At 41.7% G+C, this 14841-nt stretch overlaps 1 protein-coding gene across 10 annotated transcripts in view; it reads left to right on the top strand.

The window, feature by feature from the left end:
* The window catches only part of R3hdm2 (R3H domain containing 2), a 193742-nt gene that overhangs the window by 144318 nt on the left and 34583 nt on the right, over positions 1-14841 (top strand). For 4 of the 10 annotated variants that reach the window (XM_045151574.1, XM_045151568.1, XM_045151571.1 and 1 more), the window contains 6 exons: positions 362-502; positions 2013-2121; positions 4783-4878; positions 7979-8010; positions 8129-8182; positions 14230-14462. In XM_045151574.1, coding sequence (XP_045007509.1) covers positions 362-502; positions 2013-2121; positions 4783-4878; positions 7979-8010; positions 8129-8182; positions 14230-14462 — 665 coding nt within the window. The remainder of the gene's footprint in view (positions 1-361; positions 503-2012; positions 2122-4782; positions 4879-7978; positions 8011-8128; positions 8183-14229; positions 14463-14841) is intronic. The other 6 variants (XM_045151577.1, XM_045151573.1, XM_045151576.1 and 3 more) reach the window with 3 other exon arrangements.

Raw genomic sequence — 14841 nt, 5'->3', positions numbered from 1 at the left:
ACAAAAAAAAAGTATATTGTCAAAAGAAGTAAAGATTTTAAGCTATAGCATAGATTTGAGTTAAAAAAAAAAAAAAAGAATATTGTTTCAGTAGCTAGGTCTTAGCCCAGGTATTACTGTTCTTAAGTTTTCTCTTTTTCTCTTTGTCATATATCATCTAGCTGGGTGGGGCTAAGACCTTAAGAAGTAGTATTAATGATACTCGATCAAAATAATCTACAAATACTTACAGAACCCTTTTTTTTTTTTTGGCTCTCACTGAGTAAATATCCTCCTAAGATATTCTCTACCTTAGACACTATAAGAAAAATTAGTCGCCTACAATTGCTATTATCTTATCTTTCTCCTGATAACCCTTCAGTAACCAATTCAAGAAGTTCCCTCAGATGACCTCCTATCACCGGATGCTATTACACCGGGTAGCTGCTTATTTTGGGATGGACCACAATGTTGATCAAACTGGAAAGGCTGTCATCATCAACAAAACGAGCAACACAAGAATGTAAGGGAGAAAACCATAGATTGGGAAAACTTTTATGGGATTACCTGCTAGGATACAAGAGGTAGATGTAGAACCAGATTTCTTTTCTATTGGGGGGATCATTATATATCATCAGTTTCTATTTTTTGTTTGAAGCAGGGTCTCACTCTAGCCCAGGCAGACCTGGAACTCTGTACCCCAGGCTGGCCTTGAACTCACAGTGATCCTCCTGCCTAAGCCTCCCAAGTGTTAGGATTAAAGGCATGTGATATCACACCTGCCCTTTTTTAAATTTTCTTTTTTAAAATATTTTATATATTAGCCAGGCATGGTAGCACATACCCTTAATCCCAGCACTCAGGAGGCAAAGGTAGGTGGATCACTGTGAGTTTGAAGCCACCCTGAGACTACATGAAGAATTCCAGGTAAGCCTAGGCTAGATTGAGACTCTACCTCAAAGAAAAATAAAAGAGGGCTGGAGTGATGGCTTAGGGGTTAACCATTTGCCTGCAAAGCCAAAGGATCCTTGTTTGGTTCTCCATGACCCATGTAAGACAGATGCACAAGGGGACACATGCATCTGGAGTTTGTTTGCAGTGGCTGGGGGCCCTGGCAGGCCCATTCTCTCTCTCTGTCTAATAAATAATATTTTTAAAGATAATTTTATTTATTTATTTGAGAGAGAGAGAATGGACCTACCAGGGCCTACAGCCACTGCAGATGAACTCCAGACACATGTGTATCTGGCTTTACATGGGTACTGGGGAATAGAACTTTGGTCCTTTGGCTTTTCTGGCAAGCGCCTTGACTGTTAAGCTATCTCTCCAACCCACCTGTCCCTTAAAACAATAAATTTATAAACAGAGTGAGAGAATGGGTGCACCAGGGTCTCTTGCCACTACAAATGAACCCCAAATGTACGCACCACTTTGTACATCTAGCTTTCATGGGTACTGGAGAATCAAATCCAGGCTGTCAGCCCTTGCAAGCAAGCACTTTAACCACTGAGCTATCTCTCCAGCCCCACACTGCCCTTTTTGCAAGGCATTAATTAGAGATAGATTATAGAGACACTGATATTTCATGAAGGCTGGTCTCTTCTTTTTCTTTACCTTTACTTAGAAGACAGGCACAATTTTGAAAGAATTTATAGATGTATAAAGAACAGACATAAGCCAGATGTGGTAATGCTTGCCTGTACTCCCAGCACTTGGGAGGTAGAGGTAGGAAGATCAGTTCAAGTTCAAGGCTAACCTGAGTTCTATGAGACCTTGTCTTCAAAGAAAGAAGGGGGAGGGAGGCAAAAGAAGGGAGAAAAAGGAAAGGAGAGAAGGAAGGAAAAGGATAGAGAGAGGGAATAGAATAGACAAAATATTTCATTAAAACCTTCAAATGACTTATTTGACCTTTGGATACCTGGCTCCAGGTATCCTCTGAATAGGGTTGTGGGATTTAGGAGAGCTGTACCTAGGACTACTTCCTAACAAGAAGCCTTTCTTCCCCTCTTTTTGTATTTCTTTCCCAATCTCAGCCCTGAACAGAGGTTCTCAGAACATATAAAGGATGAGAAGAATACAGAGTTTCAACAGAGATTCATTCTCAAGAGAGATGATGCCAGCATAGACCGGGATGACAACCAGGTGAAGAATGGAAGAGGGTGGGCCTGTACAGATACTGCAGTAAGAGAAACTGGGAAGGGAGAAGTATTTCTGTGGGATGGAAAAAATTTAAAAATCTTAAAATGGAAAAATATATTGAGCTTTACACTGAGTTGACTTTGGCTTCACATTGAAGTTGACTCCAATTATTAAGCTAGAAGCCACTCTCTTAGCCCCAAAGAAACATGGTGCCAAGGTCTACTAGGTGATCTCATTTGGCCTTCAGCCCCTTAGGTCTGCCACTGACTTCCAACTGTTTGTCCTTTGGACAAAGCAAGGTTCCTCCTTGCTCAGCCTTCATCCTGCTGATGGCTTCATTCTTTTTTTTTCTCTAATAGGATTTAACTTAGAGAACTACAGAAGCTACCTTATCCCACTTCCACTCTTATTAGGATAGCTCAGGGCTAGCCTTGAACTGACAAAGTAATGGTCTAATTTAACAAGTTATAAAGGTATCACTGATCCCTTTATGAAAACTCCTTAATCTTTTCCTAACTCCTTCCGACAAGGTGAGTTAATTTGACTTTGAATGCTGGAACTTCAGACTGTAGCCCCTTTGTAATCTGGTCATGGGGAAATAAGAAATTAACAAACTGGCCTATCATTTATAGTGGGCCTGGCTGTTGCCCTGACCTTTGGCTCAAGCTTCAGATAGTAAAAGACTCGGGGTTAGTTTTCTTAGTTAAGTGGATAATTTTGAACTATCCTGCATCTGCTTGCCCTCCAAAGGGGATTAGACTTGAGAGTGTGGTTTGGAAGAGCCAATATGAATCTCAGTAATGGATGATAATTATAACAATATCTTAACTTTAGAATCAAAATTAGTTTTCTTGGACTGCTACATGGTGTTTAAACCAGGACCTTTCTTATTTGCTACTTGAATGTTACAGGGAGTCCTTTTAAGAAAGGTGCCATTATGTAATGTGGACAAACATATTGGGACTGATTGAAAGCAAAGAAACTCACAAAAAGCAATTTAAAAAAAAATGAGAAAGAGCCTTTCCATCCTGATGCCCTTCTCTGCATTTTCCCAAAACCCCTTTTCCACAGATCAAGTTATTCAGGGCTAAATGCATATTGGGACAGAAGGAAATCTGTTCTTCTGTGTACTTTCCATCTCTTGGCTTCAAGCTTGATCTCTATTGGGTAGACTCTGCACTTTCTGGCTGTGATATTAATAACAAGCATAGTATTACTATTTTGTTGTTTTCTCTGTCCTAGGCTTTGCTTTAAACACACTATGTGCAGTATCTCTTGTAATCCTCTCCACAACTCAATGTAGGTGAGGTTATTAGCCCCCACCCCCTGCTTACATGTAAAAATACTGAGTGTAAGAAATGTTATGTTACTTGCCTAAAGTCACATTACTGAGAGGTGGCAGAGCTTAGTTTCTGCCTGACCTCAACCCATGATGCTATTTCTGCTCTGTCATTGGTTCACCAGTGCTGGGGGCTGGGCTAGCTTGTGGGTCTTGGGCCTTCTTGGAGTGGAATTAGTAGGACAGTTAGTAGACCAAAATTCTAAAGAATAGTGTGAATTGTATCTAGTCAGATATGTGGCTTCTTTGGGAGACTGGAAAAGATCAAGAGTGTTAGCCCCGAACAGCAGACTCCTTAAAGCCTTTCTGAAGCTTCCAAAGCCTCTAGATTGAAGGTCAGAATTGTCTGTTGCCTGATAACACTCATTTGCTGAGTTCTCTCAGCTCCTTGCTTTTATGAGCATTATGGAAAAGGGTCCTTTGTATACCCTTCTCAGGACAGTGTTCACAAATGGCAGGCCAGGAGAGGAACAAGCAATGGTAGGAAGTTAGGTGGTGTCTAGCCAGCGTGGGTCATCTGCCCACCAGACAGCCCTGCTGCTCACCTCACTGTATTTGTCAGAGAACAAAGTTCTCTCTGTCCTCCATTGTCTTCAAATTTTTCCCTTTCTGTTTTTCTCTCCTCTCCTTCCACTGTACCTCATTTCTCTGTTTCCTTCTCTGCCTATTTCTTTCTGTTTTATTCTCTTTTTCTTTCTGTTTCTCTCTGTGTTGCTCTGTTCTCTTTGTTCTTTATTTCTGTGTTTTCTTGTTCTCCACTCACTCAATTGCTAAAATTAAAATAGGAAAAAATGTGTAGGCATTAAGTTTAGCTTCACCCTTGAGATTTCATTTCCAAGTCCTCTTTGCTAAGCCATGTATGACTTGGGTCTTCAGGCTGTGGCATTAAGAACAAAAGAAGAGATAATATTAGGTGCTAGTTCTGTAAACTTCCTTTACTCTCAACTTTGCTAAACACATTTTTTTCCCCTCTCTAGCTTTCTTCTCTCCCTTGCTTGCCCTCTAAAGCAATGTTTCTTGATCCTTACTGACGGAACAGTACCTGGTTACTTGAGAAAAGCAACTCAGTCTTTATAAGTAGTTGTTCTTGATACTCTGTGGGGTGGGGGGGGATGGCAAGTTGTCAACCATCCAGAAAAGCTGATCTCCCAAACTGCATGGTCAGATGTACCCAGTGAAACCTGTCCACGACTGGAAATTTTATTTCTTTTTTCCATTTTTTTGATGGCAACTATAAACTTTCCCGGTTTCTCTTCCTTGCTGGTGTGCAGTGAGCTTGCAGTACGAGGAGAACTTAACTAGCTTAATTCTGCTCATCGATCTAGATCAGAGTTCCATTGCAGGATGGAAGGAGGAGCAAGTCAATAGAAGAGAGAGAGGAGGAATATCAAAGGGTCCGAGAGAGAATATTTGCCCGAGAGGTAAGTGTAGCTTCTGAGAGTTGTCGGCCCATAGCTTTTAGCTCTTAATCTTTGGAACTGTGAATGGAATGAACCCTCCATAAATGTTGTTGGGTTTTTTTGTTTCTCTCTTTTTTTGAAAACCAACATCAGTCAGTCCCAGATTTGCTCTCTAAAATTAAATGTGGCTTATTGGGAAGCTACAGGCTTTTATTTGTAATTTTTGAATATATTCTACTATATGGAAAATAGAGATCAAAAACTTGGAGTGGCTGAATTTGGTAGATATGACTAGACTAAAAGTAGAATGGCTTTGGCAGGGCTGATGAAAGGGCCCTGAATCTTGCCTGTGAAACCGTCCTCCCACGTTAGCCTCGCACTATCCGTTTTAGCCATCTTTGCTTCTAAGTGGAAGACTTGGCATCCACACAGGCTCCATAGTCATCTTGTCTGGCCAGCTTTGTTTTTAGGATACGTTGATGATAAGAGGCTATTCTGGCATTGTCCTCTGAAGGCTCCACATTCCATATGCACAAAGTGAGCCCCTATTTCCTCTAGTCACTGCCTGAATGGAAAGTCTCCTTCTTCCTATATTTCTTACCTTGCTTCCTAGAACAGGAATGGCCCCATGGTCCAAAAAGCAGTATAGTAAAGTCTAAGCAACGTTATTCTTAAAAACTGTGGGCTGTATAATTAAATATACTTGTTACCCCTGGATCTGGTTGCCTTTGCCTACCAGCAAAAGTAATGTATAGCAGAATTTCAGGAAAGAGTATGGCCAATCAAGAGATAAGCTGATCTCAAAAAAATGTTGGATTTAGATATGAGAACATTTCACGTTTAAATTCGCAGCAAAGGAAGTTTCAAATCAGTACACTTGGAGGGACACTACTCTCCTCTCATTCTCCCATTCTTCCTCTCTCATCAAAGTATCACCCCCATTTCTATATCACACATACAAGACACATGTGTTTACCTTGTCATCATCACCTCACTCAGAAAAAATATCGTCCAAATTCAGCTAAAATTGAACTCCTGTGTACTTGCTCCATTGTCTTGAGAGAGCCCTTTGCTTCTAAGGATCCTCACTGGGGAGTGATCTACAGTAAGCCTTGTGGCCTAAAGGAGAAGGAATCTTCTTACCTTCTGTTTTGTAGACTTCCATTTTGAGTCAGAAGAGTCTGTCCTCCAAATTATTCCCCTGCAGCCCAAAGAAGGTTCACTACCTTTACTGCGAAACGATTGGGTGGAATGAGAGGAGAGATGTCATTTGTACATGGTTGGGCCAGTGAGGACCCTAAGTTGTGGATAGAGCAGGTTGGTGCTCATAACAAATGCTTTAACAAATGTTCATGTAGTGCTTACTTACTATCTTTTAGGCACTGTTCTTAACATTGTATGTAGATTAACTCAAGCAATCTTTGCGTCAGGCTTGTAAAATTGTTTACATTGTTTTCTCATTTTATAAATGAGAAACTAAGACACAGAAAGGTTAAATACCAACACAATATCAGATAGCTAGTTAGTAAAAGTGCTGTTTTGTTTTGGGGGAGGTTGTTTGTTTTGTTTTGGTTTTGGTTTTTCTAAGGTAGGGTCTCAGTATAGCTCAGGCTGACCTGACACTCACTCTGTAGTCCCAGGCTGTCCTCATACTCACAGCAATCATCCTACCTCAGCTTCCTGAGTGCTAGGATTACAGGTGTGTGCCACCATGCCCAGCCTTTTTTTTTTTTTTTTTTTTAAATTCAAAGCATTTTGGCTTCAGAGTCCATGATCTTAACAAACCCCTAATGAAAACTACCTCTCCTTAGCTCACCCTGCTCTAGGCTCTTCAGATTAGGTAGTACCAGCAAGGGCAGCCTAGTTTACTATCTGTGTATGCTCCTCTGCTTCACTGACACGTGGAAAATGACAGCCCCACCATGCCAAGTCCCTTACAAAGTCCTATGATCTGAAAGCACAAACAGCTTTCATAATAGGGATATTGGGACTAATTATCAACAACACTGGCATATATACCTACCTGCAGCCATGATAAAAAGTGAGCTCTTCTCTCCTTTTCTCTCCTGATTCCTAGTCTCTCAAGCCTGTACTAACACATGGATTCTTTGGTAAATCCGTATGGATATATCCCTTTTGTTTCAGTGCTTCCTAGCTCTTGTTGCGGTAGAGGCCTGAGGAATCTCAGAAGGTCTAGATGAGGAAAAATGTCCAAAGCCCACTCTCCTCCAAAGATTCCATGTGGAGAGAAGCCTGGTCAGTTTGAGGGAGTGATTAAGAGTAGAGTTATAGGTTTATCTATGGGATGGATTAGGGACAGGAGGCAGGCCAAAAAGAAGGGAAGAGGCAAGAAGGGTGTTCGGATGGAAATGCTGCTGCTACAGCCTTCTCTGAAGCCTGAGCTGTGTATTGGGAAAGCTGCTCATTGTAGTCTCTGCTCTGTGCAGAGCCTGCTGTGCTCAGCAGCTGAACCCTATTGGTACCTTTTACTGAGAATTGGGAGTCTACCACAATGTTCACTTCATTCAGTTCAGTGGTTTCGTCAGAAAATGACTCCAGTGGGACTATTTCAGGCTTTTAATGATCTGGTATTTTTTGTTGTTGTTGTTGTTTTTTAGGCTCTGAAAAGTATCTGGTTCCCCAATATCCTACTACCCTTGGGGCTCAGGTCACAATGTCTTTCATTTTGGCCAATGGAAAGACAAAGAGAATAGCCACTGAGGTTGATTTACAAACACCAAAGTTTTTTTTCATGTCTCCCTTTCCCCTTTCCTTTGAACATATCAAGCACATCAGTTATTGCACTGTTTAATTCCTAGAGCAATAAATTTAGAACTAAAAAGGAAATAACAATTAGGTTAATAACTTTCCTCTTCCTTTCCATATTCTACCCTTTGTTATTCTTCATTTTTAAACACTGTGGAAAGGCTAAAAATGGCAAATATTCTTTCCCATTGAAGGTGAGAAGTTAGATTGGGGGTGTGGGTGTGGGTTATCCTGTCCTTGCTCCCTCTCTCCCTGCTGGTGGGGTGAGCTTTGGTTTGAGGACTTTGGACATCCTTTTCCGTTATGCCATGCTATTTTCTTATAAGTTATTTTCCGTTTTCTCCCCCTCACCTAGACTGGCCAGAACGGATATCTAAATGACATCAGGTTAGTACTGCTTAGCATGTTCTCTGCTTCTTGTTGAGCTGTGTCGGTGAGGTTAATATAATCCTGTAATGATGCTGTTTTTGTTTTGTTTTGTTTTTGTTTTGCTGTTAACCAACAGACTCTCCAAAGAAGCTTTTTCTTCTAGCTCTCACAAGAGAAGGCAGATTTTTAGGTACCTGTGTGTGATCTATCTCTTTATTTTTAATTTTGTTTTGCTCTAATCTTTTCAGTGGAGTGGGTTTGCTCCATGCATGGCTGCTTGTGGAATAATAAATTTGTGGTTTCTTCTATAATATTAGATAATTTTTTCCCATTTTTTAAAAAATGACTCCTTCTCAGTGACTTTATTTTTATTGTTGCTGATTTCATTTTGAGTCCTGAGTAGGTGGCGATGGGAACCAACTAGTTGTGACTGGGACAGGTCCTGTCTCTCCCAGAAGTTTGCTGGAATGGGGCACTTTTGAAAGATGCAAACAAGTATATAGTAAGGTAAAAAGCAGGTGTTTTCTGGCTACCTTTTCTGATTTTATGGACAGATGTGGAAAGCTATTCTCTGAACCCAGAGCAGGGAATAGTTTGTGTCTTTAGGAAAAAAAATAACATATATACATATATAAATATATAGAGAGATGCCTCTGTGTGTTTATATAATTTTCTCTTTGAGATAATGTAATATACAAGTTGACCGCAGAAAGGACCTGTCTGCTATAGAATGGACTAAGAGCATGTTGTGTATTACCCTTCATGCTGGTGAAAGCTGCTGCTTGCTTTGTTAACTTTCCTAGTGCCTAATGTTCTCCATTCTTCCACAAAACGAACATAAGAATCTCCTGTTCATTTCAATCTCTCAGTCCCACCCACAAAGGATAATATAAGGTAGAGGTAAGAGAAATACTACTTAGGATCCTATACTAGTACCATTTTAAATATATTCTTCCCGGTTTACTGACAATGAAACTATAGAGTACAGAGACCTTGAGTATTTAACACTGTAATTCAGTACTAACTCTTTACAAAGAGTTTATCTATTTTTTAATCCTAACCACAATAGAATTCATATTAGAGGCCTCATTCCTAGTTCTTCATTTCCTCTTCTCATCATTTATTTTACTTAAAAAATTTTCAATTTAATTTTTATTTATTTATTTGAGAGAGAGGCAGATATAGAGAGAATGGGCACACTAGGGCGTCTGGCCACTGCAAACGAACTACAGATGTGTGTGCCACCTTGTGCACCTGGCTTATGTGCGTACTAAGGAGTCAAACCTGGGTCCTTAGGTTTTGCAGGCAAGTGCCTTAACCGCTAAGCCCCAAAATATTTTTTATGTGTTCGCATGAGAGAGAGAAAGAATGGGCACTCCAGGGCCACTGCAAATGAACTCCAGATGCATACACCACCATGTGCATTTGGCTTTACATGGGAACTGGGGAATCAAAGGTAGAAAAAGGAAAATTTCCTAGAAGCTTTTGGTGAGCACAACAAAGAAAGCTGAGTGAGAATACAAAGCAAAAAGCCCTGTCTCAAATGAAGTAGATAGGCAAAGACCAACCCAAAAGCTGTTCTCTGACCTCCTTATCCTCATCATGTTGCACACACACCTACTCTCTCACATGCACACAGACTTTGAAAAATTAATGATTTCAAATTCATCGTCATGGACCCTTAAAAGGGGTGGCTTTTTCTCCTAGTTTGAATTCTAACTGAGTAGAAGCTGTTTTTGTCTAACTGCTTTATGCCTTTCTGTTCCAGTTTATGTTTTTAAAACAAATACAGTACACCAAATTCCGTTATCCACATTGGCAATAACTATGGCAGTTTCCCAATTCTTTAGAAGTACTCTATTAATTAATAAATAAGCCACATTAAGATTTATTGCTGTTTATTGTTAGCTCTTCCACAAGGCCTCCCTTCTCATTCCCCAGATCCAACAGAATGGACTAATACTTGGAGAAACTAAATTTACTTGTAAATACTAAACCATTCCAGTTGCATGGCATGTAGTTCAGCTGGTAGAATACTTGCTTACCATTCGGGAAACCCTGGATTTGATTCCCCACACCACATAAACTGGGCATGGTGGCACACCTATAATCCCAGCACTAGGGCAATACAGACAGAGGATTCATGTGACCCTGTCTCTAAATCAGCTAGTCAGTCAGTTGGGAGCAAGGCATTGTAACACATGCCTATAATTCCAGCACTTGGGAGATGGAGGCAAAAGAATCAGGAGTTCAAGGTCACATAGCAAGTTTGAGCCTATGCTGCATGTGACCCTGTCTTAAAATAAGAAAAAAAAAAAAAAAAAGAGGTTTTAGGAGCATGGCTCATTCGGTAGTGCTTGCAAGATAGGAAAAGCCCCAGGGCTTACGGGCTGTCTTGTCTAGCCCACTCTGAGTTCTGGGTTCAGTGAGAAACCCTGTTTCAAAAATATAAGGTCACCGGGTGTGGTGGTGCGTGTCTTTAATCCCAGCACTCGGGAGGCAGAGGTAGGAAGATCACTTGTGAGTTTGAGGCCAGCCTGAGACTACATAGTGAATTCCAGATCAGCCTGGGCTATAGTGAGACCCTGCCTTGGGAGGGGGGGGGAATATATATATATAGTGTGGAGCGGGGCTGGGGACATGTCTCAGCAGTTAAGAGCTCTTATCACCTAAGCATTGAAGGCCTCTCAGGCTGGAGACTGCCAAGATTGGCTGCCCAGAATCCAAGTAATAGGTTGGGCATGACCACACACATATATAACCCCAGTCTGTGAGGGTGGGTAGAGACAGATAACAGAGAATCATGGGCTGACTAAGAAACAGCAGCCCTGGGTTGAGAGAGAAAGACCCTGTCTCCAAGAAGCAAATATGTAGATGAGCAATAAGAGGACATGCAACTGGGCATAGTCCTCTGGCCTCTGCAGGCATGTACATAGGGGCACCCATTTGCACACCACACATACATGCATATACCACCCATAATATACTCCACACCATACACACACACACACACACACACCTGGTGGAGAGTGATAGAGTAAGACATTGACCTCTGCCCTCCGCCCTCCATACATAATGTCACATACATACATGTACAAAAAGAAAGAAAAACACCTTAATTCAGCTCTGATTTTATAAGATATCAAAATGTGAATGTTTTTTATCCTTAACCCTGTATCTCTGACATACACACAACCCAGTCCATTTCTCAGAATTGAATTTGTAGCTGCTCTTAATTGCCTATACATACATACATACATACATACATACATACATACATACATACATACATACCTCGCTAGGTGTGGTGGTACATGCCTTTAATCCCAGCACTCCAGAGGCTTGGATAGGAGGATCGCTGTGTTTGAGGCCAGCCTAAGACTACATAGTAAATTCCAGGTCACCATGGGCTAGAACAAGACCCTATCTTTTTTTTTTTTTTTTTTTTTTTTTTTTTTTTTTTTTTTTTTTTTGGTTTTTTGAGGTAGGGTTTCACTCTAGCCCAGGCTGACCTGGAATTCACTATGGAGTCTCAGGGTGGCCTCGAACTCATGGCAATCCTCCTACCACTGCCTCCCGAGTGCTGGGATTAAAGGCGTGCACCACCACGCCCGGCTAAGACCCTATCTTGAAAAACTCAAAATAATGTATATTTTTATTTATTGACTTGAGAGAGAGAGAGAGAGGGATTATGGACATGCCAGGGCCTCCTGCCACTACAAACGAAGTCTAGATGCTTGAGCTACTTTGTGCATCAGGCTTTATGTGGTTACTGGGGAATTGAACCCAGGCCATCAGACTTTGCAAGCAAGTTCCTTGACCTGCTGAACCATCTCTCTAGGTCATATCTTACTGTTAGTGAAATGGAAGACATGAGTAGGGACTAGTTTATGTGTAGAGAGAAACTGATCACCAGATAATCGCATTTTGAGCATTTGACCCCCACTGTATTGGGGAAGCTAGATGAGTACAGAAGCACTGCCATTTTGGCCATAGTTTCCCAAGGTATTTGGTTTCAAGTTGCCTTCTTACTGTCTACCCTGGGTAGCAAGAGAAAGTGACTGGCATGGTTGCTCTAGTAGATAACAGTGTTTGATACAGGCAGAAAAGGCCATTAGATTGTCTTGCAGAATTCATGTAATGAGCATACTCATCCACTGGCACCACTCTATCTCCTCATCCCACAGACTTGTGTTGTAACTGAGTTCTGTCAATACGCTTTTGTCCATTGGGACAAAACTGTTGTCTCTCATTTCAGGCCTGTTCTATTCCTGGAGAATTCCTGATTTATGTCTCTTGCTTATCTCACTTTCTGCTTTTTAACATTTCAAGAGAAAGGGTTAAGTATTAGGGGAAACAGGAGTATTTGCAGTCCCCTAGTCTTAACTATACAGAGGAGAATCACTGATATATATATATATATATTTATTTATTTATATATTTATATATTTATATATACACACACACACACACACATACACACATACATACATACATACATACATACATTCCCATATGCATTACTTGGGGTAGCAGAGAAGAACTGGCATATTCCTAGTCAGCTGTGCCCATGTGTTCTTAGCTATGGTTGGCATAGTTAATAAAAACTGAAGAAGTGTTGGGCTGGAGAGATGGCTTAGTGGTTAAGGTGTTTGCCTGCAAAGCCGAAGGACCTTGGTGCTATCCCCCAGGACCCACATAAACCAGATGCACAAGGTGGCACATGGGTCTGGAATTTGTTTGCAGTGGCTGGAGGCTCTGGAGTGCCCATTTTCTCTCTCTCTTTCTGCCTCTTTCTTTCTCTCTCAAATAAATAAATAAAGATAAAGTAAAAATAAATGATCTTGTTAAAAAAAAAAAAAACTGAGCCGGGCGTGGTGGCGCACGCCTTTAATCCCAGCACTCGGGAGGCAGAGGTAGGAGGATTGCCGTGAATTCGAGGCCACCCTGAGACTCCATAGTGAATTCCAGGTCAGCCTGGGCTAGAGTGAGACCCTACCTTGAAAAAAAAAAAAACTGAAGTGACCCTAAGCCACTCAAGGTAGCACACACCTGCCATATCAGTACTTTAGAGGCTAAAGCAAGAGGACTCTCTGTTTCAGGCCAGCCTGGGTTTCATAATGGGATCATTTGAATAGGGGTACACAGGGAACAAAAGAAAAATGTCTTAAGTAGAGTAACTTTGAGCCTAGCCTTAGGGCTAAGGTGGCCAAAATGGTATTTTCTATTTGTTTTGGGTAGGATGGTATTGGAGGGAACCTGAACTATTAAGATTTGGCCAAGCTAGTCTGTAAGTCATCGTTTGGTTCCCCAAGGCCAGAAGTTTTTAGAATGTGGGGCAGGGGTACCAGAGTGAAGAAAAATAGCAGGTTCTTGATTATATGTGAATCAAGAAGCAGTAAGAGTTCCATACAGAGTCTAGGGTCAAACTGACTCTTTTGAAGCATACTGTTTATAACTACAGGCCAAGATTGTAATACCAGAATAACACTGACATTTCAGAGCAACAGGAGAGCAGAAGAACCCCTTCCCAGTAGCTTTATGCCTTTCCCAGATGAGTGAGATTATGAATGTGAAGACAGTTATAGTCAAGCCCTCTGCCCCTTGCCACCCTGAATCTTAAGAGTATATTTGATTTTCCTGAGGATTTTAGCCCTTAGAGACTCTGGACTCTATTGTTCTCAGATGTAACATGGAACTTCCACAAAACAGGTTGGGACTGTCAGACTGTCCACTATACTCTTCTTCCAAATTCTTGAAAGATACCCATAATCAGCTCTCTGCTAGCTTGGACGCATGTTATGTGGAAGATCTGCTGTGGAACTTACCCATGCCAATGGCTACTCTTGCCTTCTAGCAACAAACAGTAACTTCTAAGAGTCCTTTTATTTCAAGAACTCCCAGAAGTTGCTGCTACCGCGTGCATGTGTGGGATCCCCACAAGGTGTGGGGAAGAGACCATAGCCAATCTTGGCATCGTGTGTGGCTTCCCATCCACCTCTGGTCCCACAAATGAATTAGCTGCCAGTGAGCTCACTGTCTTTCAGATTTGCCTCTGTACTGTTTCTGTACTGGATCTTGTTCTGTCTGCTCCTATCAATCTTAGTTGACCATCTAACTACCATGAAGTCAGTGTCCATGCCCCCTATTTGTTACTGAGAGAATAAAAATGACCTCTCCTGGCCCTTCTGCTGAAGTGGTGGGTGGGGGGTGCGCTGACCACTGTGGTCTCTGCAGGGGGAACCGTGAAGGGCTGAGCCGTACCTCGAGCAGCCGCCAGAGTAGCACAGACAGCGAACTCAAATCCCTGGAGCCCCGTCCTTGGAGCAGCACAGACTCAGATGGCTCTGTCCGGAGCATGCGACCCCCTGTCACCAAAGCCAGCAGCTTCAGTGGGATCTCTATCCTCACCCGAGGGGACAGCATTGGCAGCAGTAAAGGTGGCAGCGCAGGAAGGATCTCCAGGCCAGGTACTAGAGCTCCTTTCTTTTCATGTCTTTCCCTTCTTCCTCTTCCTCTTCTTCATCTTTTTTATTATTTATTATTTATTTATTTATTTTGTGTTTTTTTTTTTTGAGGTAGGGTCTCACTATAGCCTAGACTGACCTGGAATTCACTGTGTAGTCTCAGGCTGGCCTCGAACTTACAGCAATCCTCCTACCTCTGCCTCCATGTGTGCCACCATGCCTGGATCTCCTTCCCTTCTTGATTGTCTTCCGCAAAACATCACTGATATTTACTTGTTTGTAACTTTGTATTGACAACCGAATACAAATGTACCATGATCATAACCTCCTTTATCCCTCTCTCTCTGCTGCCTCCCTTCTTCTCTCCAACTAGTCCCTGCTG

Source organism: Jaculus jaculus, chromosome 6, assembly GCF_020740685.1.
Source record: "Jaculus jaculus isolate mJacJac1 chromosome 6, mJacJac1.mat.Y.cur, whole genome shotgun sequence".
NCBI classification, from domain to species: Eukaryota; Metazoa; Chordata; class Mammalia; order Rodentia; family Dipodidae; genus Jaculus; species Jaculus jaculus.
This window is presented reverse-complemented; position numbering and strand designations above follow the sequence as displayed.